Below are 19,986 nucleotides of genomic sequence, written 5' to 3'. Positions count from 1 at the left end.
GTTATGGTTCGAAATTATTGATCCGAGGACAGCTGACTTTGTAGGGTGACTTCTGTTCCGCAAAGCCCGGCAACCACGCGGCCTGCCTTGCGCTTACTCTGACTTGGTGGTGATGTGATTTTTGGTTCAAATGATTGGGCCACACGAGTTGGGAGACAGATCGTTCGGTTACTGCGGAATATTATCTGATGCGATCAATTTAGTCAGCACAGCAAAAACCCTTGAGTCGACGATGGAAAATACCTGGATACGGTGTGAAAATTGAACCAAAGTTCCTCTACAGTGCCTGTAGGAGGCGATGAGAGCGGCCTTGCGCACTACGCACTGGCAGGCCCATCAAGGAGCCGGACACTCCCGTAGGTCAAATTAGTAGAAGGCGATAATCGGACTGCTGCTTTATGACGTGTAACAGTCTAGAGCTTTTGTGATGCCACTAGTGAGTTATATTTCCCGCACGTTTTTTTTTTTTTGCCATCAATGATTAAGTGCTTTATGCTGATTGTCAATCCTATTACGATATGAAACCAGAAGAAACGGCCATTCACGGATTGACTAATAGCATCTGCTGGATCGTTGAAATGCTGGATTAATGGCGTCGTTCTGTTGGGTAAGAGGCCCGATCCATTGTCGCTTATGGACCGTGTATGGGCACGGGAAATCAGAGATTATTCACTTTGATCTCACTTCTTCGGTGTATAGATCTCACACAACGGCCTCGAGGTATTTAGGCTGCTGATATATAAATCCGGGCCATTCTGGCTTTTGAACTATTCACTTTACCATGGATGGTTTTCAATTCATTATCGAGTCCCCTCAAGAGACCCAAGGTCACAAGAAACGCCCGCGTCTTGTGACTTCTTGTGATAACTGGTACTGCCACTAAAACCCTCTGTCAAATAATTCATACTCATTCATCACCTAGCCGCCTCAAGAAAATCAAGTGTCTGCAGTCATCTCCCGAGACACAATGCGAGGCCTGCAAGTTAGCTAAAATTCCATGCAAGTTTCGCGATCGCGAACGATATTTTGCTGAGCGTAGTCGAGCTATTGCGGGCCCCAGTTCAGCGCCAACGTACCATGGATCATCAAATAAAGCAACCACTACGGCCCCAGAGTTTTCAGAGCGTTCCAACTCGAGTAGTACAAGCGAGCACGCCACCCCGGCATCGACCGCGCACACGTCACCATCGCAAGGATATGCCAATTCTGTCTCTCGCTCCCCGTCCTACTCGCCACCCGGAACAGCTTCCACAGATCACGGTCGCTATCAAACTTATCCAGATCATTCAAGGCCTCCTACAGCTCATAGGTGATATATTCATACGTATCAGATAACAACATCCATTGACATAGCCACGGAAGACATACAGCTGTAGCCGATGATCATGCTCGTCGATACGGAACTCCTGGTCCAGGTCAGGCATTGAGTCGTCCCCATCCCACGTCGAGCGGCTACCGGCCAACTCAGGTCTTTGACCCGATGCATCCTCAGATGCCACAACGCAGCTGGATGCCGCAATTCATCCAGATATTCATCAGTCAACTTGGCAGCCAATGCGCGTTCATGACTTATGATGACCTATATGAAAAATTTCGACACCAGACTCTATCCCCTTTGCTCTCCAACTGTATCGCAGCACTCGGCGCAAGGTATGTCTTCTGGAATGCACTCAACTTGTATATGAACGCGGTAAACAGGTTTTCTGACATACCGGACGTCGTCGCACGTGGTCCGCAGAATGTTGCAGATATTTTCTGTGAGAATGCCAAGGTTCGTGGCCGTGTGTGTGGGTTCTGCTGATCTAATGGAATGTGTAGGAGATGTTGTCCGCGGCACTTAACCAACCGTCTCTCGACGTTCTTCACGCTGTCATTACCCTGGCATGGACAGAATACAAAACTGGTCGGCTTCTTGGTGAGTACTGGGAATGTTTCCCTTGTTCCTCGGCTAAGTATTGTGTCTTAGGATTCCGACAATACGGCGATGTAAGTGAAATCGGAATCCTTGGCTAATCTATTTCTGATCAACGATCAGCTTGCCATGAGAACTGCGATAGCTATAGGATTGTCTGAAGAATCCACCAGGCAAATGAGCCCTTATGACAGTTACCAAAATCGTCTTCGTCTGACATGGCAAAGTGTCTCCCAATTGTACGCCTCATCAGCTTGTGAGTTCTCAGGCTTCTTGTGTTCTAAACCACCCTCATCATGACAAAGTATCGGGATAATTCCAATGGTCAACCAATTTTTACACCCGCTGCAGTGGCCAAACCAAAATTTTGCTTTGTCATTAAGGTTAAACTCTTATGCTCCTCTTTCCCTGGTTAATACTTTGGGAAGACAGTTTGGTTTCTCGTTCCACCTGGAGACCGCTGGCAGGCTTCCTTCGTTGACCATATGTTTCGTGCCGCCTCTATTTATCCACTTGACATATAGATTAAACTCACATCAATAATACCACCAGACTGCATGTTACATTGATTACAATCATATCCTGTATACACAGAACTTCCAGAATCGAAGCAATGTGCGAGAACTTCAGCTCCACGAGCTTACACCATTGTCAGTTAACCTGTGCATGCTGCGGCACATCACCATGGGAAGGTCGATCATCATCATCACCATCATGCTCAAGATCGGCAGTCGGTTTGCTCCGCCGATCAGGCGCTCCTGCGCTCCCCAGCCCCGTAGTTCGCGCATCGAGTTGCCTTCTTACTTGCAAGTTGGCCGGCGGCCGAGTTGAGCCGATGGTTTGAAACAACACTGCGTCTGACTCAGACGTTGTGAGCTAACTTTGTAATTATCTGATACGATCACGAAGAAAACATGACAAGAAAACGGTCAAATGATGCGCTCAAGGCTCGTGCTCATTAATAACATCGTGCATTGACGCTGAATAAGAAATTCCCGACTTCCGAGGACTTTCTTCCACGACCTGTTCGGAATGGGAAGTGTTCTATTTTTTTTTTTGTCTTTCAATTGAAAACCTGTAAGTCGGGACCGTGACGATATGCTGTGTTGGAACAGCTGACTTCCTTCTATCATATGGTCTGATCATGGCTGCGAGACTAAGCAGGGCTTCTTACCTCACGTACCATAGCACCCGTTGGCAGCCGGCTACTTCGAGAGTCCGGGGTTCGGTGACTGTTAGCGCCAATGCGTACAATATCAGAAACTGTCTAGTTTATGTTCCGACGGCTTTTGTCAAGAATGGAATGGAAGTGCAAAAACGATTGCAACTGGAACAAGGTTCCGACGTTCCGAACTGCTGCGCTCGAGGGACAAATCGACAAGTCCATGATTCGCGGGTAGATATGCCGGCGGCGCCAGAGTTACTAATTTGTGACATTAAAGTCTTAGTCTTGCACTGCACAATAGAACGGGCTCAATTATTACGAAGGTATGAAGTATCCCGGAATCAGCGCAGCCCTGTGCCCTGGAGGCTGGGTATATAGTTTTCTTGCAAGTAGTCCCGCGTTTCAATGCAAAGGGTCGATGCAGGCCAATCCGATTTAGGCACGGTGGGTTTCTCGGTGAAGTTAGTCGCGTAAGACCGTGATGCATACTGTGTGTCTTTTATAATTTTAAGCTTGATCATCCCCGCCGACCGGCAAACTTCGAGCGGTCAGGGGTTGATTTTATGTGTAGTTTCGCGGCAAGCTCCTCAACCCTGTAAGAAAGGAGCATTCTGAGCGCTGGAGCATAATGGTTTAACAGGGCTCAAAGTTTAACCTTGTGCCTCGCTGCGATAAGATGGTCGCGAACTGTAAGTGTTGCTACAGTCCATATGTAGTAGTCAACATTTGGCGTGAGTCGTGGACTTCAAGGCATCCTAAATCTGTGAGATCAACTCTCCACATGCTCTTGTTACCACTGATTGGGACCAGGGAGGTTGCATCAATATCCATTAGATGCAGCCCGCGGGGTGGACTTATATTCAGGAAACCGAATTCACCGTCATGAGATCCGGACATGATGGGACGCAGAACAACCGATGATTGACAGACGAGCGAAAATTAAATTTACTGGTGTGAAATTTCTTCAAGTTCTCGAAAGATGTGACTGACTCACACTACGGTGGAGAAAGGGTATCTCATACATTTATCGTCCGGTCAGTAGAAAATGCACCATAATTGCCTACCGTGCGATTCCTACGCAAATACTTACCCACCCATCTGCGCCCGCCATACAAGCCCCTAACCATGCCATCTCCGCATCAGGAGGTACCAGCACACCATGCATCATAGCATAAGCGAGTTCTGGGCCAGAATACGGCGCAGGTGGAAAGAGGAGGGGAAGATGCGTAGATAGATAATGCACTAGGGTATGTGCCGAGCCTATTGAGTAACTCGATCAGTTCTAACAATCCTTCACCAGCAGTCCTTTTGAATAAAAACGCACCGTCTTCAAGGGTCGGGGGGACAACGTCTTGCATCACGGGTCCGTCAGGTAAATATAACCTAACTGGGACACTGCGAACGTTATAAGCGTTATCACGATCCGGTGCACTCTGCGGGTCTACAGATGGTGGCCTTGCATGCATTGATGGATTCGTGGAAGGTGGTGGAGAGCCCGACCGCGCAGGTGCGGTTGTAGGCACTATCTTAGATGCGACGCGCCAATAGTCATCGAAGTTATCTAGAAATGACGAACATACTGAATCGCAAATACAGAAAATTAAACGGATGACTTACGTTCTTTGATGCCTTCCCAGATACCATCCTGGTCTTGCTTCCGAAGTCCCGTCATGCGCTTCGTGTTTCCCCATCTTATGAAGTCTGCCTCCTTGAGCTGCCCCATAAATGCTTGTTTGCAAGATTCGGCAGAAGGCGAGAGAAGAAGCTTCTCTGTGGGAGGTGATGCAAGGTGGAGAATGAGCTTCAAGGGAGTCACTTGCAGATTGTAGTGAGATGTGGAAGTCTGAGACGGTGGCCGAATTGAAGCAGAGATGGTGTGATTATCGTAGATCAGCCCTATCGGCCAGTGCCTACCAGAATATCATGTTCAGGATGCATCGTGTACCACGTACAAGGGTCTGAAACTAACCACTTCAACAGCGTACCTTCCTCGCTCTCGAACCACCATTCTTCCTCCTTGAGCATCTTTCCAGCTGCCTCGTCGAATACGACATCCATCAAGAATCGTCGTATCTCAGGCATAAGAAGAGGCAAGTAACTGACACGAGGAGCTTGAATATAATAACATTCCAGGCCGCGATCGGAATTTGCTGGTAACTCTTTTGAGTCTACACGAATTTCAAGGGGAACAGTGCCCTCCCATGTCAGGCGGCGAAAAAGAGTCGTTGATGCTGGAGTTGAGTTCGCAGACGGCTGACCGTGATGGCGCGTAGTACCGTAGGCAGACATCAGAACTCTGTCAAGATGGTAACTATTTGCAGGTAGTGCTCAAGAGAGAGTGCTATAGTAGACCAGCAGCAAGTTGACTAATTATGATGGCTCACGTGACTCGACGCGCCTGATACATTACCAATCTCAGAGAACTCAGAACTACATACAACACCAGCACACAAAATATGGTCCACGTCGTAAGTTAGTACCGTCGATGGGCTGGTTCAGGCTGGTGCTAATTCTCTCTATATCACTCAGGGAGACACATAAGTTTCTCAAGGCCCTTGGTTTCGAGACAAATACGCCAAGAAACGGGATGCATCCCTTGTTTCCCCGGTAACACTCCGAGTCAAGCTAATAGAGGTCAAGAGTACAAGTGATCGTAGTATTCCGGATGTCTTTGGAAAATCACAACCGAATATACCGACCTATGGCTCCATCCGCGCCAATCATGAATGAACCATTCTTTCAATCATACCGTTGCCTGATCTATTCTCCGAGTCCGTGTGTATTCCTCATCCTGCTCGAAGAAGCGAAGATCTACCAGGGTCGCAGATTCAGGAGACTTCCTACTTATCATAAACAATCGGGTGTTTCTGCCGCCACAATCGTCTTGTACTATTGTCTTGACAGATCCATTCAACAGCGGAGGGAAGACGGACGCTTTTTGGGCTTGGCGCACGATTCCATGATAGAGCGCCACAAGGGCTGTGAATGTACGAAAACGGAGATCCCTTTCGACTGCCTGGGAGGTGAAGGATAACTATTAGCCCCCAATATTGACCACCCTCGGCGCGATCAGGACTGCAGCCTCCAGGGCGTCATGAGAGTTTACGATGACTCCAAAAACTCCGATAATTCAAGGCTTCCCAGCTTGCCGCCAAAGAGTGCCTCGGACCGGCGTCGCCACATGAAATCAATTATCGTGGTGATGTTACCGTCGAGTAGGAGATGGTACAGACATTGGTCAAACAGAAGAACATTCAGAAAGGCAGCTGGCATCAGTGTATCACGAGCAGTTATTTCTGGATCGGTGTCATATTTTGAGTTCGATGTTCCATATCATATCAATCTTGAGCGATCATGAACGATTCATCACTGAGAACCTAGACTTCGGACTTCCAGCTCAATTGGGAGCGTATTCTGCAAAAGCATCTGTAGTAGGCTACATAAAGCAACCCTGGACCTTGAGTAGCGCATCCTTGCATCGCAAATGTTGCAATGGCATGTAGTTCAGATATACACGTATTTACATGAATTAGACGTACGTGTAAATCAAACTGTCCATCATGAATCATATACTATATACTGACAAGCGGTGAGTTTAACCTGGCTCTGACCTCCTCTAATAATGTTCCGACCGCGGAAATAACGTTCTCAGGCTCCGAATATTTTCTCAGGACATCTAGCACCCAGTCTATTCGCTCGTGAAGCGTCTCAAGTGCAAATCTGTCCAGCGGGATATATTCAAGCGTTAACTCTGCAAGGTCCGGCAATATTTCCACACACTCATCGTCACCTGAGAGATACACGCTAGGGAACGCATCCCATGCGCCAGGGACAAGTGGCGATAATTTCGCCCTTGAGAACATATCATGGGGTGGAAGTTCCAAGACCTTTGAGATAGCCGTGATCCGCAGGAAGATACCGAAAAGATAGAATGCGTGAGGGTTGCTGTCCGCGGCTTCGGCCATCAGAGTGATGCACCTGTTTATGTGGTCGTCTAGGGAAAGGCGACTGCACCACACAGAATTCTTCACAAGGGCAAAGAGGAGTTTCAAGTAACATCCATCACGTCCTTCATCGAATAAGACACCATGACTACCTTCCACACCAGCATCTTCACTAGGGGAGATAGCGGTGAGGATGGCGGGGGAAAGCGCAAGTAGTTTCTCCCGTAAATGAGCATAGCCATCTGTATCTTCTATGGCGGCCAGCAGTGTGCTTCGCGTTTCGTACGTAGCACGCAAAGCAGCATAACGCAACCGGGCAGGCTGCTCTGGTCCCATAGACCACAAGAGAACGTCCAGATAAGTTGCCTCTTTTGCTCGACTTCCAAGACTTTTCATAGCACTAAGTGCCAGGAACGCATCCGCAAGAGTATCCTCCACCTCATAACCCTCGAGCTCGCGCAGTTCGCAAATATAATCAATAAGCCACTCAAACTCATGGGAAGAACGAGTATCATGCGCCCAGGTAAATTCCCCATACCAATATAGGAAGGAGTCGTTTGGCTGGTAGACATCTCCGAGAGGTCCTTGAGGGATACATATAGCTGTGTGCAACGCAGCTCCTGCTTCGAACATGCGTCTCTGCACATCTTCTGAGTCCTCGGTTTTGTTGTCAGATATCGTGGAGCATCCGAGGAAGATTTCTTTGCAGCATGCAAGGCCCGCTCGGAAAAACGAGCCGTCAAGAGGAACCGCGCCTGTCAGCTCAATGATGCGAAGGGCATGTGGGAGACATTTCTTGGCTCTGGAAGCATAGTGTTGTGGATGTGCTCCATCAATGCAGCCTTGTAGACAGGCGAGGAGTTTAGTGACAAGAACATCGATAGCAGCACTTTGGTCGCGGTCAGATAGACGACCTAACAAGAACAAAACAATTGCCATGCCTTTTGTCCACCTTCACGAGCACCGTTTTGTCGACATTTAGCCCAAGCAAGATACCAGCAAGAAGTGTACAATTGGCGAGTACCTGAGATGACGGGGCTTTGTTCGGTATCTTGGCTTCAAGGAGCATCGAGATGATGCTCAATGCCAAATCCTCCATCTGCGCGAGCTCGTCGATGTCTTTATGAAGGAGGAAAACATATGGAAGGACTTGAGAGAGCCACAACAAGGTAGCATCAGACGCTGAAGAGAATGTTGGTGTATCCCGGAAGAATCGATAGGTATAATCAGCTATCCACTTCTGCCCAAGGTTGATCTTCAACGCATAATCAGCATCGAGCGATTCCCGGCTGAGAAGGTGCCAGAAGTGAAGATATCTAGGCTGAGAAGGGCATTGCGCAGCAGAATAATACTCCCCGTCCAGTCGAAGGTATTCCCTTCCACTGAGATGGACTAGGGCTGTCGCGCAAGCTAAAGCTCGTTCTTTTGCTGGCGCTAACAGCCGATCCTTAGTATCGAAACAGCTTCCAAGCACGCGATGCAGGAGAGAGATTATAGCGGAAACATCAAAATCGAATGGCCATTCAATTTCGGGAACCAGCTGGCAAGCTGCAATGAATACGTTGGGATCTGTAGACGTTTCGAGCAACCATTTTACGGAAGGAGCATCCGAAGATGCGACGGAAATGGCTGGAAATTCGTAGGACAGAGAAATTACGGGAAGGTATGACTCCGTTGCTTTAGAGGGAAGTTTGCCAAACTCGAGATCGCATATCACGGGCGCACGGGACTGTGCAGATAGACTGGATCGCAGAGCTCGGATGGAACGCAAAAAAGAACTGGTAACCGTTCGATGAAGAGCAGAGAGTATGCTTCTAGCACTAGAGAGTCCCGTGAGAAACGACTTTCCGAGCGCCACGCCTAATCCAATGTATCGCGCAACATATCGCAAATGGTATAGATCGTATAACTGAACCACGCGAATTTGTATGAGTTGCCAAGCAAGCCTAATGACGATAGACATAGGCGTTTGAAAGGGACAATCCGAGGACATGAGGGATGTGAAGACGGTGAATCCGTAAAGCGTAACGCCAAACAATGTGATGGAGATGATGACACACGCTATTGTCTGTTGCTGAGACCACACGTTGATACTGAGGGAGGCGCCGAAAAGGAACAACGAAACCTGCAACAACGCCGGGAATGATTGAACCACGGCATCAAAGTACCACGTCCTTAGTGCTTCCATCTTCTGTTGCCGTCTCCTTCCACGTTCCTCTATTGAACCATGACCGTATCTGTTGGACTTGTAATGGCCTAACCACTGTTTGCCCAGGATGGCACCAAATGCAGCAAAGAGGCTAAGTAAAAGACTGGCGTAGGCCAGGCTTTGAGCCCAAACATTACTAGACGAGTACCCTGCTGGTTGCGGAAGCGTGATACTCTGGGGTGTCGAAGTACCATTTGCCACAAGTAATACGAGTTGGGTCAGCAGTGCGTTGGTGGCGTCTCCTGGATTATTCTGTGACGCAATTATGAAGGAGGTGGTGACAGCTGAAAAGAGACCCGCCTGCGAGATTTCATTGGGATGATTCGCAAACTGTTCTGAGGAAGGAACGCACGAAAGTGGGGATAATATCGATATCACCATTGTACCGTTCCAGGAACTCGCTGTCGACCTCCTCTGCTACCACCTCATATGTTTCCCAGAACTGTAATCGGACGTCCTTGTCTGCTTTCTCTAGTTCTGAGCGCTTAAGGAGGTCGAGAATCTCGTTTTGCTTTTGGAGAAGACTGTATTGGGAGATATTCAGTTTGTAACGGCTGACGAAGTTTGATGGTCCACTGAGCTACTCACGAGCTAAGGACCTCCGACTGCTTATCGTGTTCCATGACACCAGACGAGGTGCTCGTTCGGTGATAACCCTGACTGACATCGCCAAGGCATCATTGGAGTCTAAAATTTCCATAGTAATCAGGGACGACATATCTATATCAGCACTCAGCAGAAAGATAAATAATAACTGTCACCTGTGGAATGTGGCATATAAGAGCGCACGAGGGCGTCGATGTTCGATGGCTACTGCTTGGTAGATCACTCCAGAGGAGAAATGTTGACCTGGATTACCTACTTACAGCTATACATCCCAGCCCTTTCCCAGTAGAGTATTATGAACAAGTTAGTCACGTCTTACCGTGAGGTGTGAACTCGGCTACTTTCAACAGTGACCCGGCCCGTTTGACGCCATATTCGGAGGCCCGGAGCTTCCTCACAGTTGTCTCCTCTGATCCACAATGTCGTTCGTCGCACTCTCCCGCTCAACATTCCGCCATGTAAGCAGCAGCGCTCGTTTCTTCTCCACAAGCTTGCGTGCCCAGCGCGAATACGCAAATGTTCTCGTCTCACGGCCTAGCCCAGGCGTGGCACTCATCACCCTAAACAGACCTAAGGCACTTAATGCACTCAATGCAGCGCACTTCCAAGACATATCTGATGCGATGAAGGAGGCTGATGAGGATGCCAGTGTGGGTGCTATGGTTCTCACTGGGTCAGAACGCGCGTTTGCGGGTGTGTTTCTCAGTCAACCGGATCTTGGACTCGATTAGACTTGTTTATGCACAGCTGGCGCGGACATCAAGGAAATGAAGGACAAGTCCTGTGAATATCTCTCCTCAGTTCTTGAAACCTTTCTGACAAACTTCCCTGAAGTCGCAGAAGCTTACACCACAAACTTCCTCGCTGATTGGGAAGTCATCACAAAACTTAACAAGCCGGTTATTGCAGCCGTCAGTGGTTACGCCGTATGTTTTTTAGACTCAATTTTTAATCGTCACGTTTTCATTCGGGTTCTTTCCTTCAGCTCGGTGGTGGCTTGGAGCTTGCATTGCAGGCTGATATTCTTCTCGCAGCGCCTTCAGCACAACTTGGACAGCCAGAAGTCAATCTCGGAGTCATCCCTGGCGGCGGAGGAACCCAACGTCTCGCCCGTCTCATTGGGAAATCGCGCGCCATGGAACTCGTCCTCACCGGACGTATAATAGGTGCGGACGAGGCAGAACGCTGGGGCATCGTACGAGTTGTACGTGAGGGCAATGTCGTTGATGAAGCCGTAAAGGTGGCGAGCGAGATCGCAAGCAAAGGACGTATCGCAGTGGGTGCAGGCAAGGAGGCTGTGAATGCAGCATTTGAAATGAGCCTCGCTGAGGGACTGAGGTTTGAGAAGCGGTTATTCCATGCCTTGTTTTCAACCAAGGATCAGAAGGAGGGTGGGCATATTTTCTATGTTGCGACTTCATTTTACACTGATCCCTTTCAATCTTGCTAGGCATGACTGCTTTTTCTGAGAAACGAAAGGCAGAGTGGACGCACTCATAAGGGCGTTCTGTATATTACGAGGGCACCTCGTTCGTCAAGATCCCCGTGTTGTCCTGTGTTGACTTGCTTTGAGTCTATCATCTAGGTTTGAGTTTTTGACACCAGGGCCTAAGGTTACATCACTAGACTATTACAAACGAGGTTAGGCAATGATACTCTGATTCCTGATTGATCGGCCTCCAGCCAGATAACGATATCTCAGCGTTTATGTCTAGTCGTGCTAGTAACTTGTGATCAACAATGTGGCACGATTCGATCAACGGCGCGCGACAAGGTACTAGTGGTCCTCTAATTTTGCAACAACGAACTCAACTGACTACAATAGCTTCAATATCATGATATCCATCATTATGTGAACAGAAGCCATTCCTCTTACTGATACATGTTCTCTTCTATTCGCATGCTGCTGCGCTATCACAAACCCACCGAAATCGAAGGCGAACAATCAATCATAACGAGTGAACGAATGAGACTCAAACCTAACCTATCCATGTTCTAATGCCCTTTTATTGCAGAATAGAAGAGCGGGCTCTCCGAGTCGGTGTGCCTATTTTCATTTCAAAATCTTTGCCAATCGGCTCTTTACCTTACTTTCTCTTCCAGTATCTGTCGAAAGACATGATGATGCCAATTTATGGATCGTGGTCACTTGACGCGGGCCCACTCTTGAAGGATTTTTAGAGGACGAACAAAGGTTTGTGAGAAATGATAGAGAAGCGATTGGACTTGGAGTATATGTGTGCCTGAGCATAGGTCCATAAACTTTGGAACAAAAAACATATGACTACAATATTTCTATGGTCCTGATGTCCATCAAGTCTCCGACAGAAACTACGTCGTTGACCTGCCCAATGATATCACGATCCGTCGCAATCCTCTTGTATTCTCCACTGCGCTGCTGCGCTAGCAAAAATGCACTAAAAGGCTGCCCAAGGCGAACGAGCAACCGCAATGCTCGTGATTCTAGGTCAAACACCTCTTGTTTTGCAGGACAACCACCAGACGAGTCGTCCAACGGAGAAGAAGGCGGCGTGCAATAATCCTCCTCGTTCTCCGTATCGTCTCCATAGTCAGACGGGTCCATAAATCCAGGCGGTTCTACAAAGTCAGGTAGCTCCTGGAGAGAGACGATCCCAGGGACGGACAAGGACAAAATTTTGTTCAGTGGGCCTTGCCGGCCAGAATTGAACTATGGTCTCTGCGGTGGTGACAAGCAAGTCACAAAGCCCGTCTGCCTTCACTTCATACGTGAAATGATTTTCCGGGGCTGGACTATACACCCGTCTGACTTCACTGACATTGAATGCAATACAAGGCAGATGCAGTCTCTGTGCTGCGAAGCGAGAGGCGCTAGTGTTCCGAAGGAGGGTATAAAGGTTCGAAGCAAAATCAGCAGTCACCGTCTTTCGCAGCGAAGAAACCGATGACTGAATTTCATCTTCGGGTAAGGGTGGTAGTCTGCATGGTGGAGCTTCGTATGAAGTGATGGAGGCTGGTAGACAGCTATTGAACTCTGATGATTTTCCGACCCAATCGAGACCAGTGATGTCGCCCGACCGAGCCACGATCTCCTGCAGGAGCCGCCCGAGAGCCTTGTCCTGCTTCTCACCATAATCTACAGGCAGGCGGACGCCAAAGATGCCAAACAACGAGTATGCGATGTCTTCCTGACGTGTGGTAACGCGGGTTGACGCCCAATGAAGTTTTTCTCGGGCGTTATGCATGCTGGAACGGAAGGTTGGGACGACTGGTTGGTCTATGCCCGTCGCTTCCTTTAACTCCTGCATGATCGCGATTGAATCCTTGTGGTTGGGAGTGTGATCATCTTGATAAAGAGTCCAATCGTTCTGATAAAAGAGAATGACTTTGGAAGCGATGAATTCTTGAACCGTCCATCCGCGCGTGTTCCAAGCACTTTATGCCAGTGCGCCAGACTTTGACGAAGGTGGAACGTCAGACAAGTAGACAATCGTAAGCGCAGAGTGGTGATACCAGACGAACATGGAGTTAACCGATTCTTGGAGTTCGACGTTGTTGCTCTTATCGATGCAGCATGTATCGTTCCATGCCCATTTATACCCTGCATCGCGAGCAGTTTTGCAGAACGACCGCAGTTTCGTCATGCCGCCAATGGGATCCAACTCCGAGTCGTATGCGCTGATGCCCTCGATATCCTGAAGCAGAGGCTCCTTCCCTTCCCACCTGTGTGATAGCATGGCATATTGGAAGTACCTCTTCACCACTTCTTCGATGTGCTTCATGTGCAAGTCTCCATGCGTGATTGTTGATGACACAATCTCCTTGTACTCTGTGCTCATTTTGAAGGCGCTTATCTGCGTTTCTCGATCGCATAAAAGACCGGTGGTGGTGTCGAGTACACGCAACGGCGCATTGTTGAATTGAGCATCAATGACCCGTTGAATGACACCTTCTACTTCAGAGAGTTTCAGATACTGCTGGCGTAGCTCTGGGGAAAGAGTTAAACATGTTGACAAATGCGTTATCAGAGGCTTACTTCGCGTCTGAATGTCGGGTGCATTGTCCAATTTCGACAGCATCATTTGGAAGGCCTGAATGGCTTCATCATAGCGCTGTGCACCGTGAAGTGCTGCGTGCTTCAATTTATATCCATGATAAGACAAAGAGTCGATTTCGATGACCTATGAATCTCCACAATGAGCACTGGTTGTCGGATGATAGCTGCCATCGCACCTTCTGCGCATCGAGAAGGGCTTCCGTCCATAACATTTTGCTCAACTTCGCTTTACTGCGGTTTGCAAATACGGTATCAGATGCAGAATGCAAGTTGATTACCGCAGAGTATAGGTCAATAGCCGTGTCATAATCGCTCACAGCAAGGGCAGTATCTCCGTTAGCAACACAGAGAACGCTACATCGTTCCTTGAATTCTGAGTGAAATACGGGTGAGTATGAAAACTAGGTGAAATAAGTAAAAACTCACCATTGGACCAATTGAGGCAGCTGGCCTTTGCAGATTCGTCAACAGCGTACATCATGTATTTGTATGCCTCGAGGGCTTCATCGGGTTTACCTGCCAAGAGGAAAGCCTGGCACCGATTCTGGTGTGTAGTTAGTAACAAGGACTCGAGATCCCAGCCAAAGAGCTGGACAAAAACTCAGTTATGAAAAGCATCATGTATGCATCATCTTCACGCACCACGGTCAAGTCCTGGTATATAAAATGAATATATTTCGATGAGAAAGCAGTGGAGTTCACAGCGGCAGTGAAGTGATCAACAGCTTCGTCGTGACGCGCACCATTGAAGGCTTTCATTCCGAGCTGAACACGTAGATATTCCTAATGTGCGAGCAACAAAGATCAGCATCGATGACTAAAGATAGCTGCATGATACTTACCTCCACAACCAGACGCGCAAGAGGATCGGTATCCGAACAAGCGGTAGCGAGTTCTTTTATGAGCAGCATTGCTTCTTCATATTGACCTGCGCTGAAGATTGCGATTGCCTGAAATACAGAATGAAGCAGAGAGCATGCAGATCAAATTTAAGCTACCTTGATCAAGAGAAGCAATTGGTTGGTGGCTGAATCCTGGTTCGTGAACATGGATGCACCATCGAAAGCTATTCTTGCTTCCCGGATTTGGCCTTTTCCGCACAGGGAAATGCCTTTGGAAATATAGCCTGTCAACGAAGGATGGATGCTGATGGACTATGTCATGGATAATAGTTAGCCACTTGGATCGTGACGGGTCAGTCCATCTCACCATGATTGCATCCTCAAGGGCGTGATCCCAGGCGTGTTTCCGGGCCATAACGAATGACCGATTGGCATATGAAGTATAGTTGTTCGCATCGGTGTGGATCTCTTGAGTAAGTAGCTCTTCAGCGGTGAATAGGTCTCTAGTTACACATGCGTCGCGGGCTGTCGCTATAGCCAAAATCTGCACGAAGAATGCTCGAATTGTGTTATGAGAGTCAAGGATCGAAACTCGCCTTTGAATTAGTGTCGCTGGGTACTGTCCACTCTGACATCTTGTTGTCTTCACCTACGCTGAGGATGTGCTTGCCGTCCAACACATGTCAGGCTAAATATGTGCTGGAAGATAGCGACAGTTCGTCGATCTGAAAGCCGCCAGAGACAGATACTATTGTCACCAGATGCAAAAGCGATGAGGGTGCCAGCGGGATGAATGGCAATGGTGGTGATACCGTGGGTGTAGTCCAAGAGATGACTGACCTGCTGCCAGGTCAATGGATCCCACTCCCGTATGTGATTACCGTTTGCTGAAAGAAGGCGTGTGCTATCGGGCGTCCATGCCAGTGAGAGGGTGTGTTCTTTCAAAATGCGACGCGCTGCCTTGTGTCTGGATCATAAATGTGGATATTTGCGGATGTTGCGATGGCAAGAAGTTCGGCAGATGGCGAATGTCGAATGCAGTTAAGGTAAAGGCGACAATTGATTGGTTCTCCTTGCGTCTGCCATGTGTTGGTACACCAAAACTTCACAGTGTGGTCATATGAACCAGTGGCCAGCACCGTGCCGTCTGGAGAAAAATCCAAAGATATGATTGCATCGGAGTGGGCTTTGATAGGTTGAGTGATGGATTCGCCAATTTCACCGTGCCAGGCGATGAGCTCTCCATTTTCACCACCGCTTGCTATTATTTGCCCAGCTGACGATACCGCCAATGCCTGCACCCCACTGCTATGCCCTTCCATCTTCTTCAACACGGCATCAGTCTCCAAGTCCCACAGACCAAGTGTCTTGTCCTCCGAGCCCGTAATTATTCGTGGTTTATCGGGGAACACTGCGACTGCCCTTACGGTGTTCTCATGATTTTCAAAAGTTCGACGGAGTGTAGTGCTTGGAATGAGCTGCGACATTTTACTGGAGATGGTGTTGAGCACGGTTCATGCATTTGGTGTCCTTCTCTAAGTTGCAGAGGTGCGTGCATAGTATGTTACTTCATCACACTAAATTCCTTCTCGCTTCCATAGACGCCCAAGACACGAGGCAGTTCGCCATCACGATCCGTTCCGGCAAAAACGCTCCCTACTCCGACCCTACTCCGACTCATCCCCTAGCCTTTACAATATATCCTGTCTCATCCGACAGTGATAGTGCAATTTCTACTTCCTGGCCCTTGACGTTGGATGAAAGCTGATATCTACCTCATCATGTAACTCGTCCGAGAGCACGTAGCTCACTGCAATATCATCTACTCATCTCTTCTCCCGTCTCAAATTCGCTCCTAATGAAGGTATTTTCGTCTTTCAATACGTGGTTTATCCAAATCATGATTTTTAAAGCCGTCAGTCTTACTTCGAGCGCTCCGGCTCATTTTGCCGTCTTTCTACGCTCGACCTCTCACCTACGTACATGGGCTACGCTGGGCTCAGCCACAATGTATAAGAGCTCTCAACTCCTCTTTACTGCGCGTTGTTGCCAACAAAATGGACGTTCCAGGAAGACAACAGTGCGTAACTATCTGTTCTGTTAGGGGAGTCGTAGAGGCGGGTGAGTGCATTTTATTTCGTGATATGTTCATGACAACTGAATACATGGCCTGCGTTCAACGCGCATCACCAGGTAAAAGTAAAAGTGACTCCTTCTGCTGCATAGGTGCGTGTACTGTGCGTTTATTACCGATCAAATACATGAACCTCAGGCTGGGCCATTCACTGTCACAACGGCTTGCTGAGCTCGCTTTGCCCCCACTACTGTCGCAACGGTTGTTCAGAATAAAGAAATATTATCTTCACGATTGAGAAGTTCTAGTCAAAGGATCAAAAGCACAAGTTCCCGGCAATGCTCCGGAGAAAACACTACACTACTTCAAGTTTGCAAACCTCTTTACTTCCACGAGAAGGCAAGCACTTGCCGCAGTTATTCGCCACCCTCCACAGCGAGACTTCTCCTCTGGCTGAGGCACTGCTGTGAGACGGACGATCGCAAAATCTACCAGAACGCTCTCGGCACTCTTTTCCGGGACGGTCGATGCGAAAGACATGTCCCCAGCTTCCGAGTCAGGCTCGTGGTCTCCTTCTCCTTCTTCGTTGTCACCGGGGACTTGGGTGCCTACTGCAACATCCTCCTCTCCCTGGGCTGCCCTTTCTTCTACTTCTTCGAGAACATCACCATCATCTGCGCCTTCAAGTTGGCCATTATGCTTTACAATCCAAACTGGGAATTGAGGCCTTTGGTTACGGTTGTCTTCCATACCTGCCAGAACCTATGGTCTTTCATATGTAATACGGACGGCATACATCAAGGTGCCACAATTGAATTTGGCACAAGATCGAAGAGCGTCTGACACCATAGTAGAATTCCACGTTAGGGGAATTGAATGTGCGAGAGAACGCATATGACGTCTCCAAGCGAGCCTTTTGTGGCAGCGATTGATCACGGCCATTGCGAACTATGAGTATGTTAATATATGACATGCGGATTTCAATTTTTTGCGAAGAATATATCATTGAGAATATGTTATTCCGACGTCGTAGAAGCATTCACTATGAACGATAACAAAGTCTTTTGCAATTGACACCGAAGACAGAATAGGACAACAATGAATGAGCAAACACGAAAACGGTGATTCAAGTTGTGCACCAGTTGCCACTTGGCACTAGCCCAACGGGGCACAGGACCGCAAGTCAACTAGTCATGACCTGGTAGTAGAAGCATGCAGTGCCTCGTCACATGACACCCCACTTGGTTCAGGGTGTCATGTGACGAGGCACTGCATGCTTCTACTACCAGGTCATGACTAGGAGCTTGTTCGGTAATCCACGTTAGAGCAACTTTACTTCAATGCACAATTTTGATGTGGCGCAGGTGTGTCTGAGTTGTGAGCGGAGACTGAAAAGGATCAGTGCTGATCATCACAGGTATTACGAGTTGGTACAACATACCAGCCATGGATCCACAGGGACTCCTATCAGTAAATCAGCCACTATTCCCTAATCCCATTACCCCCCATGGGGGGCATCTCACTGCAGCTCATCTTCTTCAGCAAACTCAACCGGATACGGTGCACATCGCAAGAGCAGAAGTCCGCAAGCGCACTTTCCGTTACATTGCTCTCCTGATAAACATATTGCTTGCCGCTACTACACATCTACTCATACAACAGACCCCTGAGGATCCTGAGCCCTACCACACTTCGTCATTGACCAGTCAAGAATGGGTGATGGAATTAATTGTTGGCCACCCTGAACGCATACGCTGTGAGCTTGGGGTGCACGCTGAGGTCTTTGAGAGTTTGGTCAACGATCTTCGAAGCCTTGGCCATGCAGATTCATGCCACGTATCATTAGAGGAGCAGCTGGCAATATTCCTATATGCGTGTGTGACCGGATTATCTTTAAGACAGTCTCGCGGAACGATTCCAGCGGTCAAATGATACAGTCTCTCGGTTTGTAGTTTGCAAAACCTTGCTTGAACTTAGTACTAACCCCAAGTCACTCATATAACAGCTATTTCCGCAAGATGCTCTTTATTTTTTCGTCCCATCCATTCTACATAACACATGTCCGCCTTCCCACTGACAGCACACCTGTCTCAAGTGAAATTCGCGACAACCCAAAACACTGGCCTTACTTCAAAGATGCCATCGGAGCGATTGACGGCAGTCATATCCATGCATACCCTCCTTCACACAGCCGCCACCTCTATTACAATCGCAAAGGCTTCATCTCTCAAAATTGCCTTTTTGTGTGCGATTTTGACCTCAATTTTACATTCACACTGACCGGCTGGGAGGGATCAGCAACCGATGCTCGACTCTGGGATGTAGCTCGCAATGATGGCCTGAATATCCCACCTGGAAAATATCTTCTTGCTGATTCAGGGTTTCCCTCATGTAAAGAGCTCTTAGTCCCCTATCGTGGCATTCGCTATCACCTTGCTGAATGGGGCCGTGCTAGCACTAGGTAAACCTTCAGTTGTTTTTTTTTGCTCATCTGACATTATTTTTTAGACCTGTTAACAAAGAAGAGTTGTTCAACCTCCGTCATGCATCAGCTCGCAACATCATTGAACGAATTTTTGGTGTTGTGAAATGTCGTTTTCGCATCCTTCTCATATCCCCTGAATATAGCATTGACATTCAGGCACGGATTCCTACAGCGCTATGCGCTCTTCACAATTACATCTGCTCTCATGACCCAGATGAAGGTCCTTTGCCGCACATACCCGTTGTCAATGACAACCATCACGACACCTTCCCAGCACCTCCAGGACATGCCGACACCAATAACTCAGGTGCAGCACCCATTCATACCAACGCAAACAACCTTCGTGATCAGATTGCAATGCAAATGTGGGAGGATTATCAAAACTACTTGTATGAACGAGACTTGATGGATGTAGATCAGTTCTTGGAAAGTGATGAGGAGGCGGCTTCAGATGATGAACAGTATGCAGAGCTTGAAAATGATGCTGACAACGATGATGCTATTTGATACAGTAGTAGTACAACATTCTGCTACTACTACAAAAATGGAATATTGTGCTTGACTTGTTGAATGATAGACTGCAAAAAACCAATGCGAAGCTCCGGCGTGGTACTCAAATACACAGTGCATATTCTCGCATTCAGCAAGAACATGTTCAAGAGGACAATCTTCTCATCATGCGACAAGTCCTCTTCTGCTTGCATGCTGTCCAG

The 19,986-nt window shown here is 48.1% G+C and overlaps 7 protein-coding genes across 7 annotated transcripts; 3 read left to right on the top strand and 4 right to left on the bottom strand.

The window, feature by feature from the left end:
* Nucleotides 1-781: 781 nt before the first annotated feature.
* Nucleotides 782-2,328, top strand: EDB93DRAFT_1108971 (uncharacterized protein; the record flags this gene model as incomplete). Its single annotated transcript, XM_041447908.1, has 8 exons — nucleotides 782-870; nucleotides 923-1,309; nucleotides 1,354-1,650; nucleotides 1,699-1,771; nucleotides 1,819-1,915; nucleotides 1,967-1,986; nucleotides 2,036-2,168; nucleotides 2,264-2,328. 8 exons carry the CDS (start codon nucleotides 782-784, stop codon nucleotides 2,326-2,328), a joined length of 1,161 nt encoding a protein of 386 aa, XP_041301359.1.
* A 1,579-nt stretch (nucleotides 2,329-3,907) lies between these two features.
* EDB93DRAFT_1184428 (autophagy-related protein) lies at nucleotides 3,908-5,408 on the bottom strand. The gene is made up of 4 exons (XM_041450760.1): nucleotides 5,047-5,408; nucleotides 4,695-4,987; nucleotides 4,402-4,638; nucleotides 3,908-4,337 (listed from the first exon to the last, which is right to left on the bottom strand). Exons 1-4 carry the CDS (start codon nucleotides 5,364-5,366, stop codon nucleotides 4,138-4,140), a joined length of 1,050 nt encoding a protein of 349 aa, XP_041301358.1. The 5' UTR covers nucleotides 5,367-5,408; the 3' UTR covers nucleotides 3,908-4,137.
* Nucleotides 5,409-6,481: 1,073 nt separating this feature from the next.
* EDB93DRAFT_169312 (uncharacterized protein) lies at nucleotides 6,482-8,309 on the bottom strand. The gene is made up of 2 exons (XM_041455576.1): nucleotides 7,963-8,309; nucleotides 6,482-7,910 (listed from the first exon to the last, which is right to left on the bottom strand). The coding sequence occupies exons 1-2, from the start codon at nucleotides 8,118-8,120 to the stop codon at nucleotides 6,650-6,652; spliced, it is 1,419 nt and encodes a 472-aa protein (XP_041301357.1). The 5' UTR covers nucleotides 8,121-8,309; the 3' UTR covers nucleotides 6,482-6,649.
* Nucleotides 8,310-9,281: 972 nt separating this feature from the next.
* Nucleotides 9,282-9,690, bottom strand: EDB93DRAFT_1054942 (uncharacterized protein; the record flags this gene model as incomplete). The annotated part of the gene is made up of 2 exons (XM_041444740.1): nucleotides 9,282-9,530; nucleotides 9,583-9,690. Coding segments are annotated over 2 exons (357 nt in total), but the record flags the coding sequence as incomplete, so codon positions are not given.
* A 490-nt stretch (nucleotides 9,691-10,180) lies between these two features.
* Nucleotides 10,181-11,620, top strand: EDB93DRAFT_169152 (ClpP/crotonase-like domain-containing protein). Its single transcript, XM_041455575.1, has 5 exons — nucleotides 10,181-10,529; nucleotides 10,584-10,619; nucleotides 10,671-10,762; nucleotides 10,822-11,227; nucleotides 11,287-11,620. Exons 1-5 carry the CDS (start codon nucleotides 10,256-10,258, stop codon nucleotides 11,334-11,336), a joined length of 858 nt encoding a protein of 285 aa, XP_041301355.1. The 5' UTR covers nucleotides 10,181-10,255; the 3' UTR covers nucleotides 11,337-11,620.
* Nucleotide 11,621: 1 nt separating this feature from the next.
* On the bottom strand, nucleotides 11,622-14,921 carry EDB93DRAFT_1268284 (uncharacterized protein; the record flags this gene model as incomplete). Its single annotated transcript, XM_041454279.1, has 9 exons — nucleotides 11,622-12,453; nucleotides 12,482-13,250; nucleotides 13,338-13,803; nucleotides 13,852-13,996; nucleotides 14,049-14,245; nucleotides 14,299-14,461; nucleotides 14,515-14,655; nucleotides 14,715-14,822; nucleotides 14,871-14,921. 9 exons carry the CDS (start codon nucleotides 14,919-14,921, stop codon nucleotides 12,121-12,123), a joined length of 2,373 nt encoding a protein of 790 aa, XP_041301354.1. The 3' UTR covers nucleotides 11,622-12,120.
* Nucleotides 14,922-16,413: 1,492 nt separating this feature from the next.
* On the top strand, nucleotides 16,414-17,117 carry EDB93DRAFT_169325 (uncharacterized protein). The gene is made up of 3 exons (XM_041455577.1): nucleotides 16,414-16,578; nucleotides 16,628-16,835; nucleotides 16,896-17,117. Exons 1-3 carry the CDS (start codon nucleotides 16,573-16,575, stop codon nucleotides 17,084-17,086), a joined length of 405 nt encoding a protein of 134 aa, XP_041301353.1. The 5' UTR covers nucleotides 16,414-16,572; the 3' UTR covers nucleotides 17,087-17,117.
* The last annotated feature ends 2,869 nt before the right edge of the window (nucleotides 17,118-19,986 follow it).

This window comes from Suillus bovinus (assembly GCF_016758785.1).
Source record: "Suillus bovinus strain UH-Sbo-P2 chromosome Unknown EDB93scaffold_131, whole genome shotgun sequence".
Taxonomy (NCBI): Eukaryota; Fungi; Basidiomycota; class Agaricomycetes; order Boletales; family Suillaceae; genus Suillus; species Suillus bovinus.
Note: the sequence above shows the minus strand (reverse complement) of the source record. Positions and strands in the feature narration are given on the sequence as shown.